The sequence below is a fragment of the Ptychodera flava genome, chromosome 22 (genome assembly GCF_041260155.1).
Source record: "Ptychodera flava strain L36383 chromosome 22, AS_Pfla_20210202, whole genome shotgun sequence".
NCBI lineage: Eukaryota > Metazoa > Hemichordata > Enteropneusta > Ptychoderidae > Ptychodera > Ptychodera flava.
Window position 1 is genome coordinate 20217604 of NC_091949.1, and position 26827 is coordinate 20244430.

General features: G+C 37.6%; 1 protein-coding gene across 3 annotated transcripts; it reads right to left on the reverse strand.

Annotated features, from left to right (window-relative positions):
• Nucleotides 1–226: 226 nt before the first annotated feature.
• On the reverse strand, nucleotides 227–25294 carry LOC139122907 (neuronal acetylcholine receptor subunit alpha-10-like). Of its 3 annotated transcripts, none has more exons than XM_070688768.1 (6): nucleotides 25173–25278; nucleotides 7065–7195; nucleotides 6247–6291; nucleotides 5668–5777; nucleotides 3029–3570; nucleotides 227–2118 (listed from the first exon to the last, which is right to left on the reverse strand). In XM_070688768.1, the coding sequence occupies exons 1-6, from the start codon at nucleotides 25228–25230 to the stop codon at nucleotides 1490–1492; spliced, it is 1515 nt and encodes a 504-aa protein (XP_070544869.1). In that variant the 5' UTR covers nucleotides 25231–25278; the 3' UTR covers nucleotides 227–1489. The 3 variants fall into 3 exon arrangements, with proteins under 3 accessions (XP_070544869.1, XP_070544870.1, XP_070544871.1); XM_070688769.1 differs by lacking the exon at nucleotides 25173–25278 and adding an exon at nucleotides 8825–8959 and having other exon boundaries at nucleotides 229–2118; XM_070688770.1 differs by lacking the exons at nucleotides 227–2118; nucleotides 3029–3570; nucleotides 5668–5777; nucleotides 6247–6291; nucleotides 7065–7195 and adding exons at nucleotides 13499–14355; nucleotides 15704–16242; nucleotides 17531–17640; nucleotides 18460–18504; nucleotides 19133–19263 and having other exon boundaries at nucleotides 25173–25294.
• Between the last annotated feature and the right edge of the window lie 1533 nt (nucleotides 25295–26827).

Here is a 26827-nt window from a genome sequence, read left to right on the forward strand (position 1 = left end):
AATTTAAATATCAATGCATGTTCGTATGACTTAGAGATTTATGGGTAAAGATTGTCTGTGATGTCAATGATGTGCCTGTCTACCAATTTTATGTCAATATATTTGGATGGATGGATCAGGATAGGATAGATTTGGATCTATGACAATATATTTGGATAGATCGCCGATTGATCAAATAAGAAATGAAAAGAAATTAGTAAAATGAACAATTTGGCTACGACATTTTTATTATAACACGTAAATGTGAAGATACTCATAATTTTCATTATTATTCGATGAATACAACCAACACTACTATTTCCACTTTCATTGAAAATGACATCACAGAATGTCTCTTACATACTAATATTTCTGTGGCAACATAAAGTTACCTTTGACATAAGCTATAGACACGCATGCAGTCCACTAAAGACATACATCAATGTAGCATTATCATTACCTTTTAAGCGAATATTAATTTTGAGAAATATCTTTAAAGGTGGGATGCTAACATCAAATAGGCTAAAAACAACCAAGACACCGTTGCAACTACAATATAGTACACAATTAGACAATACATGTAATCTGTTCGACTATACCATACAATCTGTATCTATCATTCCATGCAATACATTGCAATGTCTATGTATATGAGCCGGAGGCCTTTCAATACAATAAATACACGCGATTTTCCTATTTCCCCTAAAACATCCCTAAGAGTACACACAAACACATGTAACAAGAGCCTGAAGGTTCCTACTTAACTAATAAGAAATCATGCTAAGATTGTCAAGATTGTTGAAAAGTGCCATCGTCATTTTTATCTTTGTTTATCACGACACAGTGACTGCAGGCGTCAAGAGCTGATTTTTGTTAACACGCGATAAATCCAACGATATTTTGTTGATGCAAGAAGCATAGATCTACGTATTAAACAAGAATTATTTTACCTAGAACGTCAATTTGTTATTATCAGCTCAGCTTGTACTTTGAACTGATTTTTAACTAATTATATTTGTATGTTTGCCCTTTGGAACAAACGGAAAACCCTGACATTAGTAGCAAAATCACTGAAAAACGGAGTTAGGCCAAAAAAAACCTAAAGTTTTACCCTGGTAAGCGAGCGTGCGTAATTTCAAAGATTTGTGCCAAATATTCCTGCCGGTGAATTCGATAAAATCTTTGCTAAGGTGTTTCTAAACAGACTGCTAAATCACGATATACACAATTCACGATATAATATGAAATCACTGAAATTAATTTACTCGATTTGTGACAAAGCCTCCCCATCATACAGTTCTTCTAATTTGTGAAAATGAGGAATAGGAAGCGTCTTGCAGTCAGGTAAAATACAGTAGTCTTACAAGAACTGTAGACGTAATTGTCTCAAACATACTGGTCAATATGATTTCATCGTATAATGTTTACCAACTTCCAGGGAATAACTTCTTGTGTTTTGTTTGTTTGTTTGTTTGTTTTTTTGCTTGTTTTAGCCTGAGTGTTCCTGAAATTACATTCCACACGCCTCTGGTAATTCCATGTGATCGTGTAACATGATGGCCACAGCAAAGCCGACAGCAATAGCGACGGTTACCAGAAGAAACAGCCAGAAGAGTAGCCTATCCAGCATGTAAGCGATTTCGCGCCATTTTCCCTCCATTCTTGCACTTTCTTCTTCGTCGTCCCGTTTACGAACCAGTGTCTGGATGCCTTCAGCTATCTCGGCGTTGTATCTTTCCGGGCCGTTATTGCCATCGTGGCGTTCCCTGTCTGCCCCGTCCGTCCAACCAAAGGTATTTCGGTGATTCAAGTTCCCAGTTGCTTCTTCATTGCACCCAAGCACTTGTCCAGTTTTGACTGTAGTTGGTGAGTCTGACCCATGGGTACCTGGGGCGACGGAACTCAAACCTCGACTGCTGTCTACCTTTGGGGCACTGTGACAGTCGTAACTCCTTCCCTTGAAAGAATTCCCTCCTGATCGGAGTTTCCTACAGCTGAGTTTGGGCAGGTACTTCAGCCATGTCCCATGCATATCTGGACCTTCTTGATACCCAGGGGGAACATTGTAGAAGTTTAGAATGAAGACAGTTGATATGCACGACATCCCGACAATGACGATCATACACGAAAAATAGATAGCTGCGAACAAAGGCAAAGATTTCTCATATGAATATAAGTGTTAATCTATCATAATGAGAACTCCAGAGGTGCAATATTAAGCAATAAACCATACCAAGCGACGGTATAGGCCTACCACGAAATTTTGTTGATCACTTCAAGTATGCGCATGAGAGAAAGCGAGTGCATATATTGAGTGAACTAGTCAAAATTGAGTGATATACCCGTCGCTAAAATGGTTTATCGCTGTAGCAATAAGCCACCTTACGATGGTGTATGTGTATCATAATACACATAGGATGAGATGTGTATCATAATGGAATTATGGCGTGAAACGTCCAAAATGGAATTTTTTCTCTAACTGAGAGCTCGTGCCTGTTCCGACTACTATATTGCGAATATGGAACGGTTATTTTCCAATCTCGACCAATCAGATCGCAGTATGTGCCCCATCAATACACAAGTGTGATATAATTGTTTATACTAGCAGACGATAGCAGGGGGCAAGATTTGCGAATACGTGTTATCAATTTTACAATTTTACCGAAAATAGTAATCCCAGCAGAGACAGCCGCCACAGGAAAAGAGACGCCACAATGAAAGACACCATGTTCCGATTGCAATACGTATTATTGATTTCAATTACAAAGTAAATTGTAAGGTAAATTGTTGTATATTGAGATGAGTCAATATTCAATATGTTACTTCTGTAAAACCATGAACATAAATGAAATATTGATATAGTCAATTATTAGACATGATGCATTGAGGTCATTTCTAACTGTGATATTTTATTTGTTTTTATACCTTGTCCCCCGACAATTTCCTACTGGTATTTTAAGAAGGTACATAGCAGAAAAAGGTTGTATTATTTTGGTATGGTGTGTACATCTGCACAAAGACAGTGCGATCCAGTGGGATGTGTACTTACTGAGTATGGGAAGATCTTCAGAACTGCTAGGTAGCGACTGCGTCGTGACTTCGTTGAAGACAAATATGGTCAAGAGCGTAGTGAATGATAGGGCAACTCTCTCACCTGACGCAGGAGGCAAATAAAATGCAAAGACAGCTATGAGAGATATGATTGCAGTCGGAACAAAAATCTTCAGCACATGGTACGTCAGACGTCGCTGCAGGACAATCATGTAGGTTACATCCGGGTAATGCTTCTTAGTGTTGCAGCACTTGTAGTTGCCTTCGTGGCGGTAGACGGGCGCCTCCAAAAGCCACCAGCCGGAATGGGACTGGAAGTTGCTAAGATCAGCGTGGTCGGCCTCTGCACGGACGTCCAAGGCCGACCCGGCGAAGGTCCAGGAACCAAACTTGAGGGCGCAGCACTGTTTGTCATGCGGAAAGTAAGTGGCGTCAATTCTGCAGGTGCTGACCAGTAAGGCAGGAGTCGGCCATTTTAAACTACCGTCTGATTTCAAGATAACATTCTTCTGTAGTGGTCTTTTATTTTCTTTTCCAACACTAAAAAGAAAAGAAAACATAATCTGATGAGGCAGATGCCTATCATAACTGCTCTGCCGACCGTAATCGAATTAAGGTAGTACGGCCCTCGAAAGTAAAAGACTAAATCTTTCACTCAAATTTCCTCAAGGAATCTTTCAACCATTCAATTTCAAAATCATGAAGAAAAGTCGGGCGTCAACGTGAAAATTTGGGTACTAGAGAAACAAATTACCCAAGAGTTATCGATATTTGAATTTCAAAATGGCAGCCATCCCTGTGTAAACTCCATGGAGAAATAAAATTTTCGAATTTCGAAAAACTAAGCTGGTTGAAAGTTTTTTCACGCCAAGAGCTTTAAAATAAACCCCAACAAGTGGTATATCAGAAAAAAATTGTGCAAGTTTGAGAGTCCGAACATCTGTACCCGAGGCATGTTCTACCTTAAACATAATGTCACAATCTTTGGAATATTGAATTATTTCTGCGCACTCGAACTTTGGGTTGGATGAGCAGAAAAAGAAGTGAACGACTTGTAATTGATGCTCAAAACTCAGGAACACAGTCGATGCAATCAAGTTGCCATGAATTGCGGTGTCGGAGACTAGAAAGTGAAACTAGTCAAAGCCAAGCCTTAACACCCATCCTCAAGACTTATTTTACATTCGGTCATACATTCAGTTGACCTGTGTATAAGCGCTTTCTGCAAAACAAAAGATGCTAGACCTTTCATGGTAGCACAGGGTTACACAGGGATGGTTGCCACTTTGAATTCCAAAAAAGGTGGATGATGTTAGGTAATTTGTTTTTCCTGTACCAAAGTTTGCTCGTCGATCCATAATATTTGTTCCTGACTTTAATAAAGTAAGACAATGGTTGAAAGTTCCATTGAGGAAATTTTGAACAAACGTGTAAGTCTGTCACTTTCGCGGCGCATACTTCCTTGTATTAGACACAAATATGATCGGCAACGAGCAAAATTTGTGGCAATGGGCGTTTCAATGCCAGTTTAAGGGGGTCCCGAAAGTTCCTTAAAAAGTGATTGCTCTCTGAAGCTTTTTACCCGTTTCATACTTAGAAACAGTACTTTTATAAAGTTTTTTTCTCATATCTTTTCATGAAAGTCTGTATTTCATAAATAGATAAGTGGAATGCAATATTAGAGTGTAAATTCATGTCTGTACATCGGTCATCATTACCATTTACAACAGTTTAATTTAAAATGACTGCCAAGAATGAATGTTTAAGAGAGACCTTGACAAAAATTTACAAACATTTGGAGTACTCGAAAAGTAAAAAACTACCAGAATGGGAAAAAATAATTCATTCATGCAGCCCGCTTTTTTAAATGTTTTACTATCATCACACTTCAGCAACACGGGCTAGAATGTATGAAAATGCCGCGAAGGGCGTCTTCTATACAAAATTTGAAAATGCTTTTTATCGGTGTCTAGCGTTAGAGAGCGCCCTTAAGTCCAAGCCTTGGCCAATGTTGATGTCAGTTGGTTGTGTGATAACATTCTTCAACAGAATGATGAAAAAACAATTTTACTACATGAAGTAGTAAAGCTATAGATCAAACTTTAAACTTTTCAGGGGAATGTTTAACGAGCTATGTTTACCAGCAATAAAGTTTCTTTTGGGGGTTCTATAGATCATGAACACGGTACGATAGTCCTTTGTGCCTACGGTCTAAAGGAGTAAAAACCAGGTCTTCTCTTTCTATTCGGGCTCCTAAAAGCCAGGTTATATACACAAAGACAAAACTCGGGGCAAGAAAGGGCAACACTTTGTAACATAAACCGGCTGTGAGAGGGCCAGGGAAAGTAGAGGCCATGTCCTAAAAGCCAAAGTTTTTTTTTCAAAGTTTTTCTCCATATTACTACAGTAATGGAACAAGCTCAGGTTCATTTTATTCGCTACGCACAACGCTACAGTTCCTATGAAGGAAAGCTAAATTGAAGGGTATGGTTTGTTGTCAGTGCCTGCGGCAGTCAGGGGTCAACAGTTAACTTTCATGTAACAACCATGAAAATTATACCGATTCACTACATGGTGTGTAAGACGCTGCCACTAGAGGGTGCTGTAACCATAATTTCAAGGTTTCGAACTACTTACTCGTTGTAAAGTACAATATCAGACATCCACACTTGGCTCGTCGAGACACGTATTTCATCAATACCGCCATATTCAGATGAATTCCAGCGCAGCCTCTCATCAAGCCAAAACTTTTATAAAGATAAAAATAGGCAAATGAAAGAGAATGTATCACTTCCACACCATTGAGTAGTTTGATTCGAATAATGACTGAGACTAATTAAAATGTGATGAAGGTGTTGTGAGCTATATTGTCTCAACCACTTCAAACTATAAATTCGTAAAATGAAAAGTTTGCAATTGATTAATTCTAATCTTGATCTGGATAAGCAATGCTTTGTACTCTGGTTAACATAATCCTGGCCAATGGAGAATTCCCTTGGCCACGTGACCCGTGGTTTCCAAATATTCCATTGAATACATATTAATGTTCAAAATTACAAAGAGGCTAATTTAAATGGGTTGAAGAAGAAAAAAGCCAGTACAATGTGATCATATTCATATCTAATTTCCTTGTCGGTACCCTTGACCGAAGAATATTTCTGTTGACATTGAATTTAGTCAAGGTCACTGTTAATTAGCTTTTTTCGCTTCAATTACCTGACGTAACCACACGTTGATCGTTATCTTCTCGTCCAATTCGTCCTGTAGAAGGGAAGGAAAATGTTAATAAGCGATAGCCTTGTGTGTGACGTCAGAAGAACAGCGTCCATCAACTCGACCAGTGTCATTTTCGGCGGAACGAGCATTGGCAAAGTCAATTGCTTATATGGGAGTTGTGTTTTCAAAAAACAATTACGTGACTTACGCGGGAAATTACGTCACACATTATCAGTTTTACTGTCAGATCTTTCAGGAGGAAAAGATCAAAATGTAGTTGAAAGAGAAATCGAAATATTTCTCGTGGAAAGTCGGTACAGATAACATAGAGGGAAATGTTACTGTACTGACAATGACCCCACTCAAAGCCATCGTCATGTAGCTTGAAACAAACAATACAGCAAATGCATATGTAAGGTATATTTAATTGATTGCAGCCTAATTGGTCAGGCTTTCCTAAAACAGATGGAACATAAGCTAAGCCGAATATATCACATGTAGCAAATATCGTGGGTCCTAAATTGTATTGTTATGCATTGTATGGGGACTATAAAGTACCCCTCACAGGTTAGCGAAGTTGATGATTTCATCGATGAGACGCCGCCAAATATATTGTACATTTAAGCAAGTCCCTCCATGTGTGAGGAGGGACTGTGATTTAAGGCTTGCTTCTGTGCAACCACCTAAGGCTGGCTGTCTGTTTATCGCAATCACTACGATATTTGCCGCGGCGCATCACGATCCAAAGACGAAGTAACGAGTCGGAAGGAAGTCGCTATGGAAAGACAGCAACTCTCCTTGAAGAACAAGTTTCTTACCAGATCAACAATCTGAGTCAGTGTCATGCCTAGCGTTATGTTGACAACGTCGGCATCGTTCAAACCTGGCCGAAGTTGACGGTTATAATCCCGAAAGAGATCCTCAAACAAGATCGCTCCGAAGTCTTTACCTGTCGGAAGAGCAAAAAAAAGGTTTAGCCTATACACACACACACACACACACACACACACATATATATATATATATATATATATATATATATATATATATATATATATATATATATATATATATATATATATATGATATATACCGGAAGAGATCCTCAGACAAGATCGCTCTTGTGGAAGTGGCCGTCGCCCATAATGCTGTTTTATCGGATAATATCAGATAAAATCGATAATATCGTAGAACATTTCAGTAAGAGTCTAATAATAGACGGTGGGGTCAGTGGCCGATGCCCGACGTGCTGTTTTATTGGATAATATCTGATAAAATCGACAATATCGCCTAACATCTAAGTCAGAGTCTAATATAAGACGAGTTGGGAAGTAGCCGATGCCCGACATGCTGTTTTATCGGATATTATTGGATAAAATCGATAATATCGTCTAACATCTAAGTTAGAGTCTAATATTAGAAGGGTAGGGAAGTGGACGATTAATAATCGAACAATCGAACAATTAAACCATGGGTAAAACAACAGTGAAAGTGTGAGATAAAATATCAATCAAATCACGGCATAAATGAAAGCAAATGTAAATAAATTCAGATGTTATATCAGAGAAGCGATTAATGGGAGCGCCGAAAAATGAAATATATTATGGAAATGAGGTTCCAAAGGACAAACAGACTCTGACATATGAGAAAAATGGTGCGATCGAGGGCGCCGAAAATTAAAGATGATATCAATGGGGCGCTGGGCGGGAGGGGGGGGGGGTTGCGCCAAAGTCAAAAAGTAGAGACTTAAAAGTACTTCATATCTTTACTTCATATCTGCTGGCAATATTTTTTAAATTTTTCTGTCATTCTTGGCTAGATTTTATTTTCAATGGCAACCTCTTGGAATCTTTTTTGCTTTCAAAGATCTTCCCAGCCCCCCCCCCATATCGAATGGTCCACCCCTTCAGTTGTTACAATTTTGTGACTGCGACCGCTCCCCATGCTATAGAGTTCAAGAAGCATTCGCATTTACATCTATCAAAAATTGCAGACAAACTTTGTCAACGCAATGAATATACATCGCTAAATATGTTTTCGGGTGAATTCGTTCGTAAGTGGAATAATGACATTTACGACACACCCGTCCCCATGGTAGCAGTCGTCACTACAAAATATTTGACCGCGCGTTCGGACATTGATTCCATTCAACTGCTAATTCATATATTAAATATCCTCATGTGTCTCCCGTTATACGTACATATGGCATACCCCGTCGGGAGCCCAAATATCTGTTATTTTAAATCAGTGCGCGGTTTTATAATTTACAAGATGTTGATGCTGCTTTCTGTACTTTTACATTGACGTTATAATTACTCTAACATGACGAATGTTCAGCTAAGATTTCTTCGTGACATCAACTTTAGGTCGTGTAATATGACTTTGTAAAATTAATACATGAACGATGATCTACAGTAATATCACCGGTAACTTAGCTGTCATTATCAACTGTTTACAGTTATTGTTACCTGTTCTCAGTGTAACGTCACACAGGAAATACGTACTTCTTGAGAGGTGCTGACGCCTGTAAGTTTGGCTCTTATTGAGGTTCATACTGATTAAGTTCAATGGTGCTTACCTGCTAAAACAAATTGAATGTGGAAAACCGTTAATATAACGAACGCCAGGTACATCTTTTTCAAGGGTTGAGGATTTTCTCTTCTTTATGACTCGCCGAATCACCTTGTAAATGGCTAGTTAGTGTATGTGTGTGATGGGTTTGCCCGCATTTTGAAAATATATAACCAATTAAATTTATTAATAAATAATACGGAATAGTTGCATAACTGGTAGTAGCATATCGTATGTTAACATCAACACACATTGAATTATTTATTTCAGTAAATTTGGTCCTCCAAAGAATGGCCCTTGATTGATGAGCAAATGCAACACGCTCCTAAAATCGTAGTGGTATTTTTTATCTGAACGAAAGAAGACCAACTGGGAGTGCAAACCGAAAACGCTAGTGTTTGAAATCAACATGATCAGCGAAATTGACCTTTGTGGATGGCCATTTGGGTGAGCGTGGTATCAGTGAGATTTAGGGACCTTGAGTAATTAATAACAAACGCGTTCGTGTGAGTTTTACAATGCAAGAATCATAAATTATGCAATACATGATTAATTCAAGTTTATCACACATTTACCAGTATGACCTTTTAAAGAGGCCAGTTCAATGCTTACTCTGACTCATGAACGCCAAGACTCGTGACGTGTTGTTTTACATATTATTGCCTGAATACATAGGTTTATGTGCCCGAGAGCAGGTGACAATTTGCCCAACGCCAGGAGGGTAAATTGTCTCCTGCTGCGAGGCAAAATAAAACTATGTATTCAGGCATCAAATTTTGATTACATTCTTCTTCACAGTTTACGCTATATGACATTTAGTTACATTCAGATGCAAGACATTCTCAAATAATTTTACCATTATTGACGAGCATCAAACAGATTTTAACGAAAGTCAAAATACCAGTGCGCGCATGAATATTTACAACAAGCGTTAAGCGTCTTCCTTGACGTCGAAGGGCTTCACTGGACCGGGTAACTATGGAAACCGTTAGGTACATCGTTTACACAGACCGTTAACTCCCTGGATGTTCCTATCCAAAACATTTCACTCATTCGTACTCACATCTAGGCATGTAATAAGAACAACGATTCGTTGATTATGTCAGCTGATTTATGATTGGCCTGTCAGTCGTAACACTCCTTTATGATTGGCTAGTCAGTAGTAACACTCCCTTATGAAACTTAACACACGCATCTCTGATATATGAACATCTCATAGCAAGAGATGGAAGATCATGATATATATTGTCGTCCACGTGTGGGCGTGGGCAATATATCTTAGGTTCAAAACTTGATTAAGTAAGTTCGAGTACCTGCTAAGACATATTACACATGAAAAACCGTGAATATAACGAACGCCGGGTACATTTTTTTTCAGAGGGTGATATTGTCTCTTCGTTACGACGCACCGAATCACCTTGTAAATTGTTAGCGTGTATGTGGTTTTCCTGCATGTTGAAAAGTATCAAACTAATTGATTTTTTAAAGAAAAATATGAAATAGTTGCATAACTGGTAGAAGCATATCGTACCTTAACATCATAACACATTGAATTACTTATTTCATTAAATTTGGTCCTCTCAAGCATGACCTTGATGAGCAAATGCAGCACGTCTCTTAAATCGTAATGGTATTTTTTTTAATCGGAAGAAAAAAGACCAACGGGTAGCGCAAACTGGACACGCTAATATTTGAAATCAACATGTTCAGGAAAAATAGTCTCTGAATGGCCCTATGTGTGAGCATGGTGTCAGTGAGACAGTTAGTCAGTTTTTACGATACAACAATCATAAATTATGTAAAAATTATTATTTCAAGTTTATCAAACGTTAACCATTTTGGCCCTTTAAGGAGTCCAGTTCAATTCTTATAGAGACCTGTGAACGCCAAGACTCGTGACGTGGCCAATATATTGCCCACGCCCATACGTGGACAATAAACCAGAATCTTGCATCTTTTGCGATGACTTTAAGAGATATATTTTACAACTGACCGGCAAATTATGAATAAGCTGACATATTCAGTGACTTATTACTCATATTGACGTTTTTCTTGGCCAATCGTTCTTCGGAATACATGTTATCAGATGCAATCCACTCGTCACGTCTTGTTCGCCCAGGTCTCTGTCGAAGACTGCTGCAACAATAAACCCCAGCTTGAAAAGGACCTGGATTAGGGTAAAATGCCACCGATTGAAGCTTGGGTGGGTGTTTTGTGGGTCATGGCTCCGCATGAGTGTGTTTTGACGTTTGCAATCGTTCGTATTATCTGCGTAATTGTCTGCCTGAAAATTACGCTCGGACTAATATAGGTAAAACCTTTGTTTCCCGGTGCATTTCAGTTCTGCCACGGTAATACTCAACATAAATGAAAGAGAGAAAGAAAAATACCAAATTTATCACACAGAAGCTTGCGGAGTGGAATTACCGAAGTTCTTTGGTCATGTCTACATTCATTACGAGAATGATTCGGCTACACTGGCCGCCATATGTACATATTGGTGGCTGGGATCCGCACGATCAGATTGCCGAATTTTAGACAACTACGGAATTGGCCCAGTGCATTTATATATACATTCATACATTTTTGACAAATGTACAGTACTGGCTTGAAGTCGAAGGTAAAAAGTACATGTGTGTCCATGAATTTTGATTTTTTGGATTTTACCGAAAATGTTGATTCACTATACATGGGAGCCTAAAAGGAAAACTATTAACAGTTTTTCCAAAATAAAACTTGCGATATCTATGCATTTTGCAGATGTTTGATATGTGATATAATGTACTTGGTTAGAATAGGATTTTTTAAACAGGAAACTTTATTGAAAAGCATAAAACAAATAAAAGTTACAAAACAGAAGCAAGACAACCCCAACTCCTCTGGAATGTACTAATTGCATTTGTCATCGTAGCCTTTTTGTGTTCGGCCTCATACTTATATCTCAACTTGTTCAACCATTTCTCTTGTCTCAATATTACCCTTTGGAAATATATCTCTTAGTAAATATAATTCAAACTTTTCGATAGCTTTAACCTCTGGGTTACCAAGAAAGATATCGACTTAAGCTAACTCACGGAAAATGCTACATCGCGTTCTCAACAGTTGAATTATGTCATTCCAAAAATGATGACTAATTGTTCACCAATAGAACAAATGTTCAATTGTTTCAATTTCTCCTTCACAAAAGGTATTAAGTTCAGAATCAGAAATACTTCTGAGAAAAAGAAATCTTTGTTTTGGAATAATCCTATATAAAATTTTTAAATTAAAAATTACGGAGGTAAAAACCATCAGTTACTTGAAACGGCAATTTAAAGAAAATATTGAACGAATCTCTCCTTATTTTATCGTTCACGCCACTTTTTTAAAGCTTTAAACTCCGTATTTTGACCTAAGTTTTTTGACTAGGTACTAATTCAGATGTATTTTTACGATTCGCTGTTCTCCTGGCTGCGGTAAAAACGTAATTTACAAACATTCAAGATTTCAATATTCTCCCTAATTGTTCTATCGATAATTTCACAATGTAAAGGTATCGCTGGAATTAGCCCATAATAAGTAATACGGTCTAATAATAGGTATATGATAAATAGTCTTAAATTCTCCGTAACTGAAAAAAAATTACAATCAGCATAATTAACAAAGTTGTGTACAAAAATAACCCGTTGATCATGTAAAGCTTTCATAAACACAATGTTTTGCCATTCTAATGAATGGGTGAAACCAGACGACTTTGGCTATTCGGACCGTAGTTAGACTTGTCCCGCAGTCAAAACATCGCTCCAGAAGGTGTTTTTATTAAAATTGTCTTTTGAAAGGCACTATCTGCTCTGTTCCATAATACAATTTTAGATCCACATTTTGTTTTAACGAACTACAAAAAAAAGCGTTTTCTATTTACGAGCATAATTTTGATCAAGGAGTTTGGAATTTCACTGAAAAATGTGGCCCAACTATCATGCTATATGAGGATACTGCGAATATTTTTTTCTCAACATAAAACTAACAGTATTTTTACATTTATAGAGGTTTGATAATTTAATAAAATGCACTAGATTAGAATAGGCATGCATGTCACAAGCACACATGTGTACAAGAAATTTGATTTTGAAACAGTACTTCACGATACATGGCAGTCTGTGATACTAGCTAAATCTGTGCTTTTATGTTTGACATTTGATATAAATGCCCCTGGTTTAATAGAGTGTTTGAAAGTGCAGATGTGAACAACAAATATGATATTTGAATTTCACTATAGGATACTAATTCACTTCTCTTGGTAATCTATGGGTAAACTATTAACTATTTCCCCCTACATAACTTGTTGATCTGTATATTTATAAGAAGGAGCTGTTAAAGATTGACTTGAAGATTGTAATCAGTTTCTTTACAAGCAATAAGTGTTACCTTTACAACTACAAGCCCAACCATAAATGAAGGTAAACATTATATTGTTCCTTTTGATTTTGAATAGCTAATTGTACTTCAAGTAATTTATAGAATTATCTTTTGAGAAATGTTATCCTTCTTCATCAGGTTACTTTGAAACTTGCATAAAAGAAGTTATTACGTGTATTTGTAAAGGTTAAAAAGTATTTGTTTTAAAGTTCAATTATCAAATGAGAAATTCTATGTCAATTAAGATATCATCGATATAGACTGTGACAAGAGGGACTCACCGGTGTTTTTGCGCATGAATAATGGGAAGTGTCACATTTTCAAGGATCCCTATTTTTGCGCAGAACCATTTTAAAAACAAAACCTATCTTCCCTCTGTAATTTTTGTCCAGTCCCTAATATGATATCATCGTATACAGTTTGCTAAATACCAAGGAATACAAACAGCTGAATGATTTTCCTTTGTTTTTTGTTGTGTTTGTTTGCCTTTTTTGCCTCAGTGTTCCAGAAATTACATTCTACACGCCTCTGGTACTTCCATGTGATTTTGTAACACGATGGTCAAAGCAAAGCCGATAGCAATAGCGACAGTTACCATGAGAAACAGCCAGAAGAGTAATCTGTCCAGCATGTAAGCGATTTCGCGCCATTTTTCCTCTATTCTTGCACTTTCTTCTTCTTCGTCCCGTTTACGAACCAGTGTCTTAACGCCCTTCGCTATCTCCGCGTTGTATCTTTCCGGGCCGCTATTGCCATCGCAGCGTTCCCCCTCGGCCCCGTCCGTCCAACGAAAGGTATTTCGGCCATTCAGGTTCCCAGCTGCTTCTCCATTGCACCCAAACACTTCTCCAGTTTTGACTGTAGTTGCTGAGTCTGGTCCATGTGTACCTGGGGCGACGGCACTAACACTCAAACCTGGACAGCCGTCTTCGTACAATGCACGGTCGTAACTCTTCTCCTCCAAAGAGTGCCGTCCTGCTCGGCGTTTCCGACAGCTGAGTTTGGGCAGGTATTTCAGCCATGTGTTATGCATATCCGGACCTTCTGGACATCCAGGGGGAACATTGTAGAAGTTTAGAATGAAGACAGTTGATATGCACGACATTCCGATGATTACGATCATACACGAAAAATAGATAGCTGCGAACAAAGGCAAAGATTTCTAATTATATGAACACAATTATTAATCTGTCTAAGTGAAAAGTCTAAGGTAAAACAGAAAGAATAATTATCAAACACGCGATATTTGTTATTATATAACCATACCTTGTACGTCGCATTCTAATTGGTCGACCTAAACCACGTGGTTTCGCATAAGTTCAAAAAAGCGAAATTCGTTCGTTTACGGGGGGTAGGAATCCATTCATTTAGTGAACTTCACTTTCGCACTTTTATTTTTTGATCACAAGTTCTCTTTACACTGTGTGTAAAAATAAACAAAAACTGCACGTGTCACTCGTACCGACAATTTTTTCTGTAACTGTTTCCAACTCGTTCGTACCATGCTATGGTTAAAAACACTCAAATTTGATCGATTACTTTACGATGTACATGTAATGTGGTTCGGGGATACATATTCTCCAGTAACTATAGCAAAATGCTACATTGTACTCTCAGGCAGACATCAACATTCTGCACTTTTGAAGTTTCATTTAGGGGAGGGGAGTAGTAAGTTTTGATGTTAATGAAGGAATTTCGTTTCTTGAACTTATGCGACACAGTCCCTTACATGCCCGTAAATATGAATAGTAATATCAACTTTAACTGCTAAAAATTAAAGTTTGATTTGTACAAAGACCATGATTAATCACCAAACATTATGAAGCACTTGTGGGCTAAGATTAGACCCTTTTTTCCAAAACGTTTTTGCGGATTTGCAATTTTTTACAGCGCGAATGACGGTGCGTCGCGTATTACATAAATTCTGGGGCCCCGTTGGTTTTCGCGTGGGAAATTTTTGTAAATTTTGACGGTTTTCTTGGGTTCGTTGATAAATTAATTGAAATATCAGACTCCACCCCGACCATTAACGTTTATTTATGAGCTCGGGCACGCCCTTGCCCATAAAGAAACGTTAATTGTCAGGGCGTCGCCCATTATTTCTATAATAATAACACACGAGTAAGGGGCGAGATTTGCGATTGTGTGTTATTAATTTTATAATTGTACCGAAAATAGTAGTCACAGCAGAGAACATCGCCATAGATAGAGAGTCGCATCAAATAAAAGACACCATTTTCCGACTGCAATACGAAATTGATTTCAGTTACATAAATCAATTGTTATAAATATTGAGATGAGTAAATTATCAATATGTTACTTCAAACTGTGGTAATTTGGCCCTCGCTATCCGTGGTATTTTATTTGCTTTTATGCCTTTTCCCCGAGTTATTTCCTACTGGTAATTTACAAAGCTTAGACGACAGAAACCAAATTATTCTTTTGGTATTGTATGAAGACATAGCGATCCAGTGTGATGTATACTTACTGAGTATGGGAAGATCTTCAGAACTGCTAGGCAGCGACTTCATCGTAACTTCATTGAAAACAAATATGGTCAAGAGCGTAGTGAACGACAGGGCAACTCTCTCACCCGACGCCGGAGGCAAATAAAATGCAAAGACAGCTATGAGAGATATTATTGCAGTCGGAACAAAAATCTTCAGCACATGGTATCTCAGACGTCGCTGCAAGACAATCATGTAAGTTACATCCGGGTAATTCTCGTCACTGATGCAGCAATTGTAGTTGCCTTCGTGGCGGAAGACGGGAGCCTTCAACAGCAACCAGCCGGAGTGGGACTGGAAGTTACTGAGATCAGCATGGTCGGCCTCTGCACGGACGTCCAATGCCGACCCGGCGAAGGTCCAGGAACCGAACTTGAGGGCGCAGCACTGTTTGTCATGCGGAAAGTAAGTGGCGTCAATTCTGCATGTGCTGACCAGTAAGGCAGGAGTCGGCCATTTCAAACTGCCATCTGATTTCAAGATAACGTTCTTCTGTAGTGGTCTGTTGTCTTTACCAACACTAAAAAGAAAAGAAAGCATTATGCCATCATGTAGATGTCTATCACAACTTCTTTACTAACCATAATAAAATTAGTTACACTGTGAATTGGCGACAGATTGTATACAATAGTCTAGTTTTATATCGAGTTTAGGAAACTCAGGCGTTATGTGTGTTGCTTTTGGAAAATAGAATTTGAGAATGCTAAAGCTATCTGTTGCTATTTATGCATTTTGTTTCAATATTACTGTCTCATCGAATGCATGGGAGCTAATATCACATACTTCTTAACTTTTCTTAGAGTAGAGGCTTTTTGATTGACGTTGCTTGACCAGTTTTATTTAGACTACTACGTCACAATCTCTGCAACATCGAATTATTTCTTCACACTCCAACTTTTAGACGAGCAGGTACGGACAACCTGTTATTCATACTTAAAAAATAAGGAAAACGGTGTGTAAAATCAAGCTGCCATGAATTCCAGTACAGAAAGTGGCTAGAAAGGGCAACAAAGTGGAACAAGTCAAGGTATAAACTTGAAATCCATACTGCAAAACCAAAAGGTACTAGCCCTTTTATGGTAGAATGGACCTCGAGGAAAACTATTCGCAATCTCAAAATTTTACAATTCTTCCACTTGTGGGGGCTCATTATATAGCTCTTGGGGTTAGGAAAAAATTCACAGTCTTAATTTATCGGGAATCAAAATTTTATTTCCCTATGGAGTAACACAGGGATTGCTGCTAACTTAAATTGAAAATCGGCAAATAACGTTAGTGAATTTATTTCTCCAGTACCAAACTTTGGACGTTGGCCCCAATTGTTTTCTTGGCTTCGTAAGAGAGTGGTTGAAATTTTTATTGAGAAAGTTTTGAGCGAAAATTTAAGTATGTCACTTTCGAGTCGCGTACTTCCCTATATGAGAGACACAAATATGATAGGGAACAAGCACAATTGGTGGCAATAGGAGTCACCAAAAAGATTGGGTACTACGGGAGAGTCGAAAATTCCTTAAAAAGTGAGGGATCCTTCGAACCTAAGCTAATTTCTCAGATGGTGTCATGGTCTGTATTTCATAAATATAGATAAATGCATGAAACATTAAATCACTTTATTCGCTACACACAAGGTTACAGGTCCCATGGAGGAAAAGTGAATTTGAGGTGTACCGTGCGTTGTCAATGCCAGTGGCAGTCAGGGGTCAAAAGTCACCTTTCACGCAAGAACAGTGAAGTCTTGCCGTTTGGTGTCAGAAGCTGCCACTAGAGAGTGTCGAAATCATATAATTTCACGGTTTCAAACTACTCACTCGTTGTACAGTACAATGTCAGATATCCAGACTTGGCTCGTCGAGACACGTAATTCATCAATACCGCCATATTCAGATGAATTCCAGCGCAGCCTCTCATCGACCCAAAACTTTTATAAAGATGAAAAAAAAGGGAAATGAAACAGTATGAATCACTTCCACTTTGCTTCCTTATGTAAAATAATTAACTGAGGACCAATTAAAATGTGGTGAGGGAGTTATGAGTCATTGTGTCTCAGCTACAGCAAACTATGAATTCGTAAAATAAAAAAGTTTGCATTTGATTAATTCAATCTTAATATGTGATATAAGCAAAACTTGGTTACGGTCACACACGTCGGTGCTTTGTACTTTGATGAATATGATCCTGGCCAAATTGGAGAATTGCTTTGGCCACTTGAACTACATGTTTTGTTTATATTACGGTCCCTCCACGAGTGATTATGTTTATACACAATTTTAATGTTAATACATGTTAACGCTAAACAAATGAGACAATTTACATGGTCGGAAAAAGAAAACATGGTGAAGGAAAGCCAAGGTCATGTGGATCACAATCATATCTAATATCTTTGTCTGTATCCATGGACGAATAATATTTCTGTTGAAATTGTTTTTTAGTTAAAGGGAAACAGTCGTCGGAACTGCGCCTGTGCGAGTTTCTTGTTTACAAACTGTATCTCGTGCACGATATCTAGATCCACCTCATTATCATAGCGGCGACATTTAATTATACGATGTAGACATATTTTAATATGTGATATAAGCGAAATTGCTAACAGACATATTTTAACTTTCATAAATCACCATCGTACCTTGGATACAGTGTTTACATTGATCGTATGGCACCCATACGACCTTTGAGCGCAGTTCCTACGACTGTACCCCTTTAATGTCACTATCAATTAGCTCTTTTACACTTCAATTACCTGACGTAACCACACATTGATCGTTATCTTCTGCTCCAATTCATCCTGTACAAAGCAACGAAAATTTTGATCGTAATTGCATTTTCAATTCACCTTTGTGACGTCAAAAGAACTGCTTCCATGAATTGGTGTCATTTTCTGCGGAACGTGCGTTGGGAAAGTCAAATTGCCTATACGGGAGTTTTGTTTTCAACGGACAAGTGCATGTTCTTGCCTTACACGGGAAATTATTAGTTTTACTTCAGATATTGCAATAGGACACATTCTGAAATACAAATAGAAATGGTTCTCGTGGAAAGTCGGTACTGATAACACAGAGGGAAATGTTACTGTACTGACAATGACCCCACTCAAAGCCATCGTCAAGTAGCTAGATGCACACAGTACAGCATCCGTGTGTCAGAGTGCAACAAATTGTAGATTACAATCAAGAAATCCGTGTGTGCCAAACTCTCAACTCAAATGACAAGCGCTCTTTTGGGGGACTAAAATGCTCCTTAAAGGTTACTTTGCGGGGTTGAATAACTTTTCATTTAAGGCTTGCTTCTCTGCAACCAGTTAAGGCTGTCTGATTATCACGATCACCACGATATTGACCGCGATTCAAAGACGAAGTAACGAAGGGAGTTCTATGGAATGACAAAAAACTCTCCTTGAAGAAAAAGTTTCTTACCAGATCAACAATCTGAGTCAGTGACATGCCTAGCGTTATGTTGACAACGTCGTCATCGTTCAAACCTGGCCGAAGTTGACAGTTATAATCCCGAAAGAGATCCTCAAACAAGATCGCTCCGAAGTCTCTACCTGCCGGAAGAGCAAAAAATCCGGTTTAGCCTGCACTAGAACGCGCCATGACATGTCGCCATCGGGCAAACATAAGTGAAAGCATATTAATTCTGCAGCTAACCTATAAGCATCAGTAAGAGGTCCATTTGCCAATCCAGTCGGACGAATAATGGGGGAAATGTGCGAATTGTGGGTGTTGTTCTTAACCTTGGTGCACAATCAGGGGCACTATTTTGTCAATGGCATAAATATATATATACAAACGTATATACAAACGTAGGTTTGTCAGCATTGATAATGTGCAGCCTTTGTACGTTGATAATGTGCAGCTTTTCTAAAAAAAAAGATTGCATCGCTTGCTTAGTGTTGAGCTACTCTAACATAAGCAAGCGGTTCAATCTTTGTATACAAGAAAAACTGCACACTATCAACGCTGACAAATCTACGCTGTTAAACAAACGCTCTGAGTTGCTTTCGAAATGTCGCCACCAAAACAAATATTATTTATCAAATTTTATCACCACCTACAAATAGAATGGTACGTCCTAAGCATATAAATGTGAAGATGGAACTAAGAATCCTCTCACTTCTGTCTCAAGATTGCAGGATGCATGAAACTTAAGTAACAGATATTAATACTTTGTACTTGAAGGAATTTGTATATATATATATATATATATATATATATATATATATATATATATATATATATATATTTAAACTATCTACTGTTGATTGACCAATCAGAGTGCTCAATTCAGGGTGTTTTATCTGCTCGTAAAGCCTTGGTCACCAAATTCCAGAAACGAATGACAGCGCCATAGTAAAGTACCGTCCAATTAAAAGTGAACATGTCATATTCTGTAGACATCTTGTATGTTTTAATATTCAAATTTGGTAACACAGCGGAAACCAGCTGCAACACAAAATCTGATGTGGTACAAACATAAACTAATGTGCCCTAGGGCAGTTAAACTAATGTGCCCTAGGGCATTTATAGGATGTTCCAATAAATTGGAAGGCTATTTAACATATAAAAGTTCCTAAACATGTTACATTGACAAAGGGGACGGTTGACGTAAACACATTGAAAACGAAAATATATCAGTTAGGGGCGATAGTTTTTAAGTCGGATAAAACCCTCGTACTCGGGCTCTTCTGGTATATAAAGTCCAACCCTACGATAAAATGTCTCGGCCTGCGGCCTCGACATTGTATCGTTGGGTTGGACTTTATATACCAGAAGAGCCCTCGTACTCGGGCTTTATCCTATATATATATATATATATATATATATATATATATATATATATATATATATATATATATATATATATATATATATATATATATATATATATATATATATATAAACACTATGTATGCTTATATTTATGTATGTATGTATGTAGGTATGTGTGTACGTATATATATGTGTGTATGTATATATATATATATTACATATTTATATATATATGTATGTATTTGTATGTATGTATGTATGTGTATGTATGTATGTATGTATGTATGTATGTATGTATTTGTATGTATGTATGTATGTATGTATGTATGTATGTATGTATGTATGTATGTATGTATGTATGTATGTATGTATGTATGTATGTGTCGTATGTGAATGTATGAGGTATAAAAAATAAGAGAGCTAAATCCCGACTTTGATTCATTGAAGGGACAAAGTCGGCCATTTTTCATGAATTTTGTTTGACACAAGATACTACGTATTGCTTGACATGTTGAAAGATACTAAATGAATGGGTGGCGATGCATATATTCGAGCCCGGTTTTAGACACATTAAATGAAACCATCGCAAAAAAGAATTAATGGTCATAATCTCATGACCATTAATTCATTTTCGCGATGGTTTCATGTATCGTGTCTAAAACATGGGTCAAATGTATGCATGGTCACCCAATTATTCAGTATCTTTCAACATGTCAAACAACACAAGTGGTATCTCGTATCAAACAAAACTCATGCAAAATGGCCGACTTTGTCCCTTTAAATATCAAATGCATCCCACGTAGAGGGAATTTGTCGTCAGTAGGATGCCAACGACCTGATATCCCGAGTACAGCTGACAGGGACACAAAACCTGCAACTTTTGTTTATTTTTTCACTGTTGTTGGTTTTAGGTAGCCTTCGGAAATTACAAGGGGGTGGGCTGGGGGAATGGGGGAGGTCACTTTTTAAAAACTGTTCAAGGGGGAGGGTCACATTTTATAAACCTATCTTCGAGAGGTTCACTTTTGATAGAAGCTGATTTTATGGCCAAAACTTTGATTGTCCGTGTGATATTTCCTGAATAGGAAATCACCTACAAAATACATACACATTATCCACTAGTTTAACAAGCAAAGATGATGCAGTGGTATCCTACATTAAATGCCAGCCCTTGAAAAGTTAAAACTGATAAAAGAAAAGAGACAAAAACATAGGCAACGGGTGGAAAAGTGTATATCAATTATCAAATGTATATAAATGCAAAGAAATTTCAGTTTTTATATTGGAAAAAATTGTGCATAGTTTTCATATAGACTAGCATGTCACAGTAAATCAAATTTTCAGTGAAATTCCAAAATCAAATTTCTTGCACAACCATGGACTTATAGCCACTCTAGTTTAATCAAAAACATTAATATAAATAATCAAGCACACATACATGCACAGATTTACCTAGTCTTGTATTGTAAACAAATTATTCATAGTTTCATCATAGACCGCCATGTATAGTGAATCAACATTTCGGTGAAACTCCAAAATCAAATTTCTTGCACAACCATGGACTTGTTACCACTCTAGTCTAATCAAGAACAATAATGTAAATAATCAAGCATACATAAATGCACAGATTTATCTAATTTTGTACTGAAAAAACATTCATAGTTTCATCATAGACCGCCATGCACAGTGAACAAACTTTTTAGATGAAATTCAGAAATCTATTTCTTGTACACAAATGCACATTTTACTTACCAATTCAAAAAAAGTACGTTTAAATACATTATAAAACATATATAATATACAGATATAGCATGTTTTGTGGGGGAAAATTGTCAATAATTTGCCTGATAGACTCCATGTATTATGATTTGATATTTTTGGATGAAGCACTAATAATCAGCCACATCTTGCCTTCTTATAGTTGCACAAAATATGGTGACCCTCCCTCAAATGTATGAAATACCATATCTCTTCAAAAATTCTTGCGTGATAAATTGCGACTGTCCCTGCAAAAACGCCAGCCCTCCCCTCTGTAATTTGTACCTAACATCATTGTTATGTAAATTAGCTGATACTGTTTCAGTTATTCCTGGGGAGAATACCGCAGTGGTTGAGGGGAGGATCAAGTTTTAGAATGTCGGACAAGGGGGAGGGTCACATTTTAGACAGGAGGATGGGGGAGGGTCACATTTTACGGTACAGGTGTGCGCGAAATTCTCCCGGCCCACCCCCTGTAATTACTGAAGGCTCCCTTAACGTCAACTACAGTTTTCTCGTTCTACTGTAACTCTTAAAGCATGTTGGGAGACGCATTATTCAGTATGCCAGTTCAGCCTTTGCATGTATAGACTGCCTAGACTGTAAAGCCCAGTCATGTGCGGGCGCTCCGTACCCCCCCCCCCCCCGAAAATACGGGGGTGGAGGTACGAAGCGCCCGCACGTGACTGGACTTTACAGTCTATAGACTGCAATTTTCTTGTTGAAAAGCAAATTCTGGTCTTTACTAGAATTGAAATAGCAAAATAATTAAAAGTTCCTTTTTCGAGTTAAGTAAAATGGAGAGTGCTTGCTAGAATTCAGACTTCAAATTCCTATTCCATCTATTGTTTTTGAATATGCAAGAAGATTTGATTAACATGTGGTATATGTTGTGTAGGATGTTTCAGGTAATCCTCAGTAAAAAATGAGCGGTACTTACGAAACAACATATTTGCTAATTAAAACACGAAGCTCGCTTTGCTTTTCAACCAGCGTACATTTTCACAAGTGTACTAGAAACTTCCCTTTGTATCATCCACGGATTAATAAGGTAATTACGTGCTACCTTACATCATGATATGCAAAGTAACTCCTGGTTCTCAAACCATATACTTTAAATAAAGTACCACATTTTGTTTTTCATATTAATTCAATAATTTCTTGTACGGCACGTACAACCCCTACATGCAGTCACTTGGCGAACACATCTCAGTCAAAACCTCCTGGCTAAATCTCCACCGTTGAAATGGAGTTGTTTAATAACTTAGTGAAGTTTGGACCATTTGATATTCGGGGGTGGGGGTGAAAGATTGACTCTGGTACATTATTTTTTTTTCTTCCAGCTTGGCTCTTTTTAATTGTGTAAATTCTGGCATCAATATGCAAATATTCACTGTTTTTAGTTTAGATACTTTTCTTCATTTGACATGACAAAATTGAATAATGAGAGAAATGTAAAATGGCACAAAGTTTACAATGTCATGGAACTACAGGCAAACAGCATCGGCTTGAAAATGCTGTAAAGTCGTAGAGAAAATAGAAGCATCCTTTACTACCGCAAAGTTACTAATGGGGACGAATAAGAAGAGGTCAAAATCATCAAGAAAACCACTACCACACAGTTAGTAATTAAGTTAGTTCTTGGTAGAAGATCTCAGGATTTAAAAGACCGCAAATGCTAGTGGAATACTTAAATGACACAATTGATCCAGTTACTTTGGGGTTAGGAGTGATAGCCCCTCTCCTGCCAAAGAAAATTTTTAATTTTAAACATTAAAATTGGATTATTGGGTGGCATTTTATGTATTGCACGCAAAATGACTCCCCTTTTGTAAAATGTCAATAGAGACAAGTGAATATCCCAATAGGGAAAAGTATCTATTTTTTCAAATGAATTTAAATTAATGAAAAAATACACCTTTTACATATGTATTTGCTACAGAAATGCTCGGCGTTTTTAATGTTTTAATAGTTTATGCATCTTCGCTTTAGGTCTGCTTTAGTAGGTCTGTTTAAGCGATAAAATGATTTCACCCACGTCAAATCCTCGTCACATTGCTTTGCAAATATTATGCTTAAAGTTTTTAGAAATTGGAAAAGAGTAGTTCCAGCAACAATCAATATTAGGATGAGAGCGGGAACCAGTCATGTGCAACAAATGCTTTAATTTGTTGAAAAGTCATAATAAGCGTGGCACATCATTGTAAAGAACAGCAATGGACACAAGACATCCAGTGCAGGTCATGCAGACAAGCTGCATTGTTTTTTCAAGACATTTTCAGGTGCGATGACGAGACAATATAGCAAACACAGCAAATGAATAACTCTATTAAACGTTTAACATTGAAGTACTGGGTACATGAAAACTAACAGCAAATGAGTGACTTAAAATATTATTCAAACCAGAGCATTAATGAAATGTAATTGAATTCAGATATTATGAACATCTTGTGACAAAAGTAAGCTTATGTGCCGTAAATGAAAGGTGTATGAAAAAAGGGCAGCTAGAGGGTGCACCATCATTAAAATAAGCTATAAATCCACCATTTCCTTCCCCTTAAACGTACATACGGTGTACCCGGGAAGATCCTTAAATATCAGTGTTTCGTTTTTATGACGTGCAAGGTAAATTGATGCTGTTTTCTGTACTTTAGCATTAGCTTTACAATTACTCTAACATGGCGAATGTACAGCTTACGTCTCTTCGTAACGTCACCTTCAGGTGGTGTAATATAATGACTTTCTAAATACACGCACAGTGATCAAGTAAAATAAATGGTATCTTATCGGTCATTGTCAACTTTTTACAGTTTTTCTTTGTGTAACATCACACAATATGTGTTTCTGAAGAGGTGCTGACGCCTGTGACGGGTTTGACTCTTGCTCAGGTTCGTTACCTGGTTAAAATTACAGCACTGGTGCTTACCTGCTAAAACAAGCTGCATACGCAAAACCGTGAAGATAACGAACGCCAGGTACATCATTTTCGGAGGTTGGGAATTTTCTCTCCTTTATGACTCGCAGAATCATACGATAAATGGCTAGTTTGTATGTGAGTGGTAAACCTGCATTTTTAGAAAAATAAGGTTAATTAATTTATAAATAAATAACATGAAATGGTTGCATAACGTATAGTGGCATATCGTATGTTAAAATCAACACACATTGAATTATTTATTTCAGTAAATTTGGTCCTCTCAAGCGTGACCTTGATGAGCAAATGCAGCACTTCCCTTAAATCGTAATGTTTTTTGGTTTGTTTTAGTCGGAAGAAAAAAGACGAATGGGTAGCGCAAACTGGACACGCTTATGTTCGAAATCAACATGTGCAGCAAATTAGACTCTTTGTGGAATGGCCGTATGGGTAGAGCGTGGTGTCAGCGAGACTTATGGATCTCGGGTAATTAAAGATAACAAACGCGTTTGGATGTGTTATTACAATGCGACAATCATTTAAATATTATTGATATGAGGGAATAATATACTTATCACATGCACAAGCAAGAATTCATTATTTTTTGTAAAATAAAAGGAACCTTTTCACAATAATTCTGCGTTTATACTTCTGATCTACTTTTAGAATAATATCTATGCGCAGTAGGCGAGTTGTCAACCATTTCTCATCGTCGGTCGCGTGAGCGAGGAATACTGCGCTTGCGTATGTGTACAGATCAAATGCCAGATGACCTCACACAATGCGTACCTTCCACCAAGTTATACATGATTTCTAAGATAGCATAGGGCTAGAAATTTAACTCAGAAAAAGTTACGTTATTTTTAGAGAACAAGAATCGACTGAATCTCAACAGCGCAAACATTAGGTAACACCGCGCACGACGCAGTACGTGTACTCTGTCCAAAGTTCAGGAAGCGGTGGGGTCTTTACGGATACGAACCTCCATATTGGTAACAAAACTAAAATATGAGGACTCAAAATTTGCCAAGTGTATGTATTTAATCAAACTCTAAAAATATGGCTGATTTTTACAAATTTTCACGTCAGACAAATTTTGATCTCAGGAGGACTACGGGCCTCCATGTTGTTTTACTTTAACGAGCACTTCGAAAATTGATGACATAGACGCGGGTTGTCGTGACGTAGAACGACCAGAGTGTAAATCCCGGTATCTTGGCTTGTGCATGTGATAAAAACATGCAATTCAAGATAACTCAAGTTTATCAAATGCTTACTATTATGGCGCTTTACGGAGGCCAGTTCAATGCTGACTTACTCATGAACACCAAGACTCAGGATGCGGCCAATATATTGCCCCTGCTCAACGCGATCTAAAAATATATCGGGATCTTACATCTGTTTCTGTGACTTGCTCAGCCCTCAGAGATGCATATATTAAGTTTCACATTAAGGAGTGTTACTAAAAGGCCAATCATAAAGGAGTGTTACTACTGACCAGCCAATGATATCACAAATCAGCTGAGATATTTAGTGAATCGTTACCGTGACTCATTCTGACTTTTTTCTAGCCGTTCGTTCGTCGGAATATATGTTATCGGCTGTAATCAACTCATCACGTTTTGTTCACCCAGGTCTTTAGTTGAAGACTAATGCTTTAATAAACC

What these genes read in the sequence shown, in the direction of transcription:
- LOC139122907 (XM_070688768.1), bottom strand. Translation starts at nt 25,230, where the DNA reads ATGATGTACCTGGCGTTCGTTATCTTCACGGTTTTGCGTATGCAGCTT. An exon ending in TGACTCAGATTGTTGATCTG is followed by an intron (nt 6,292 to 7,064) that starts GTAAGAAACTTG and finishes TCCCTTCTACAG; the next exon opens with GACGAATTGGACGAGAAGAT. An exon ending in GATATTGTACTTTACAACGA is followed by an intron (nt 3,571 to 5,667) that starts GTAAGTAGTTCG and finishes TTTTCTTTTTAG; the next exon opens with TGTTGGAAAAGAAAATAAAA.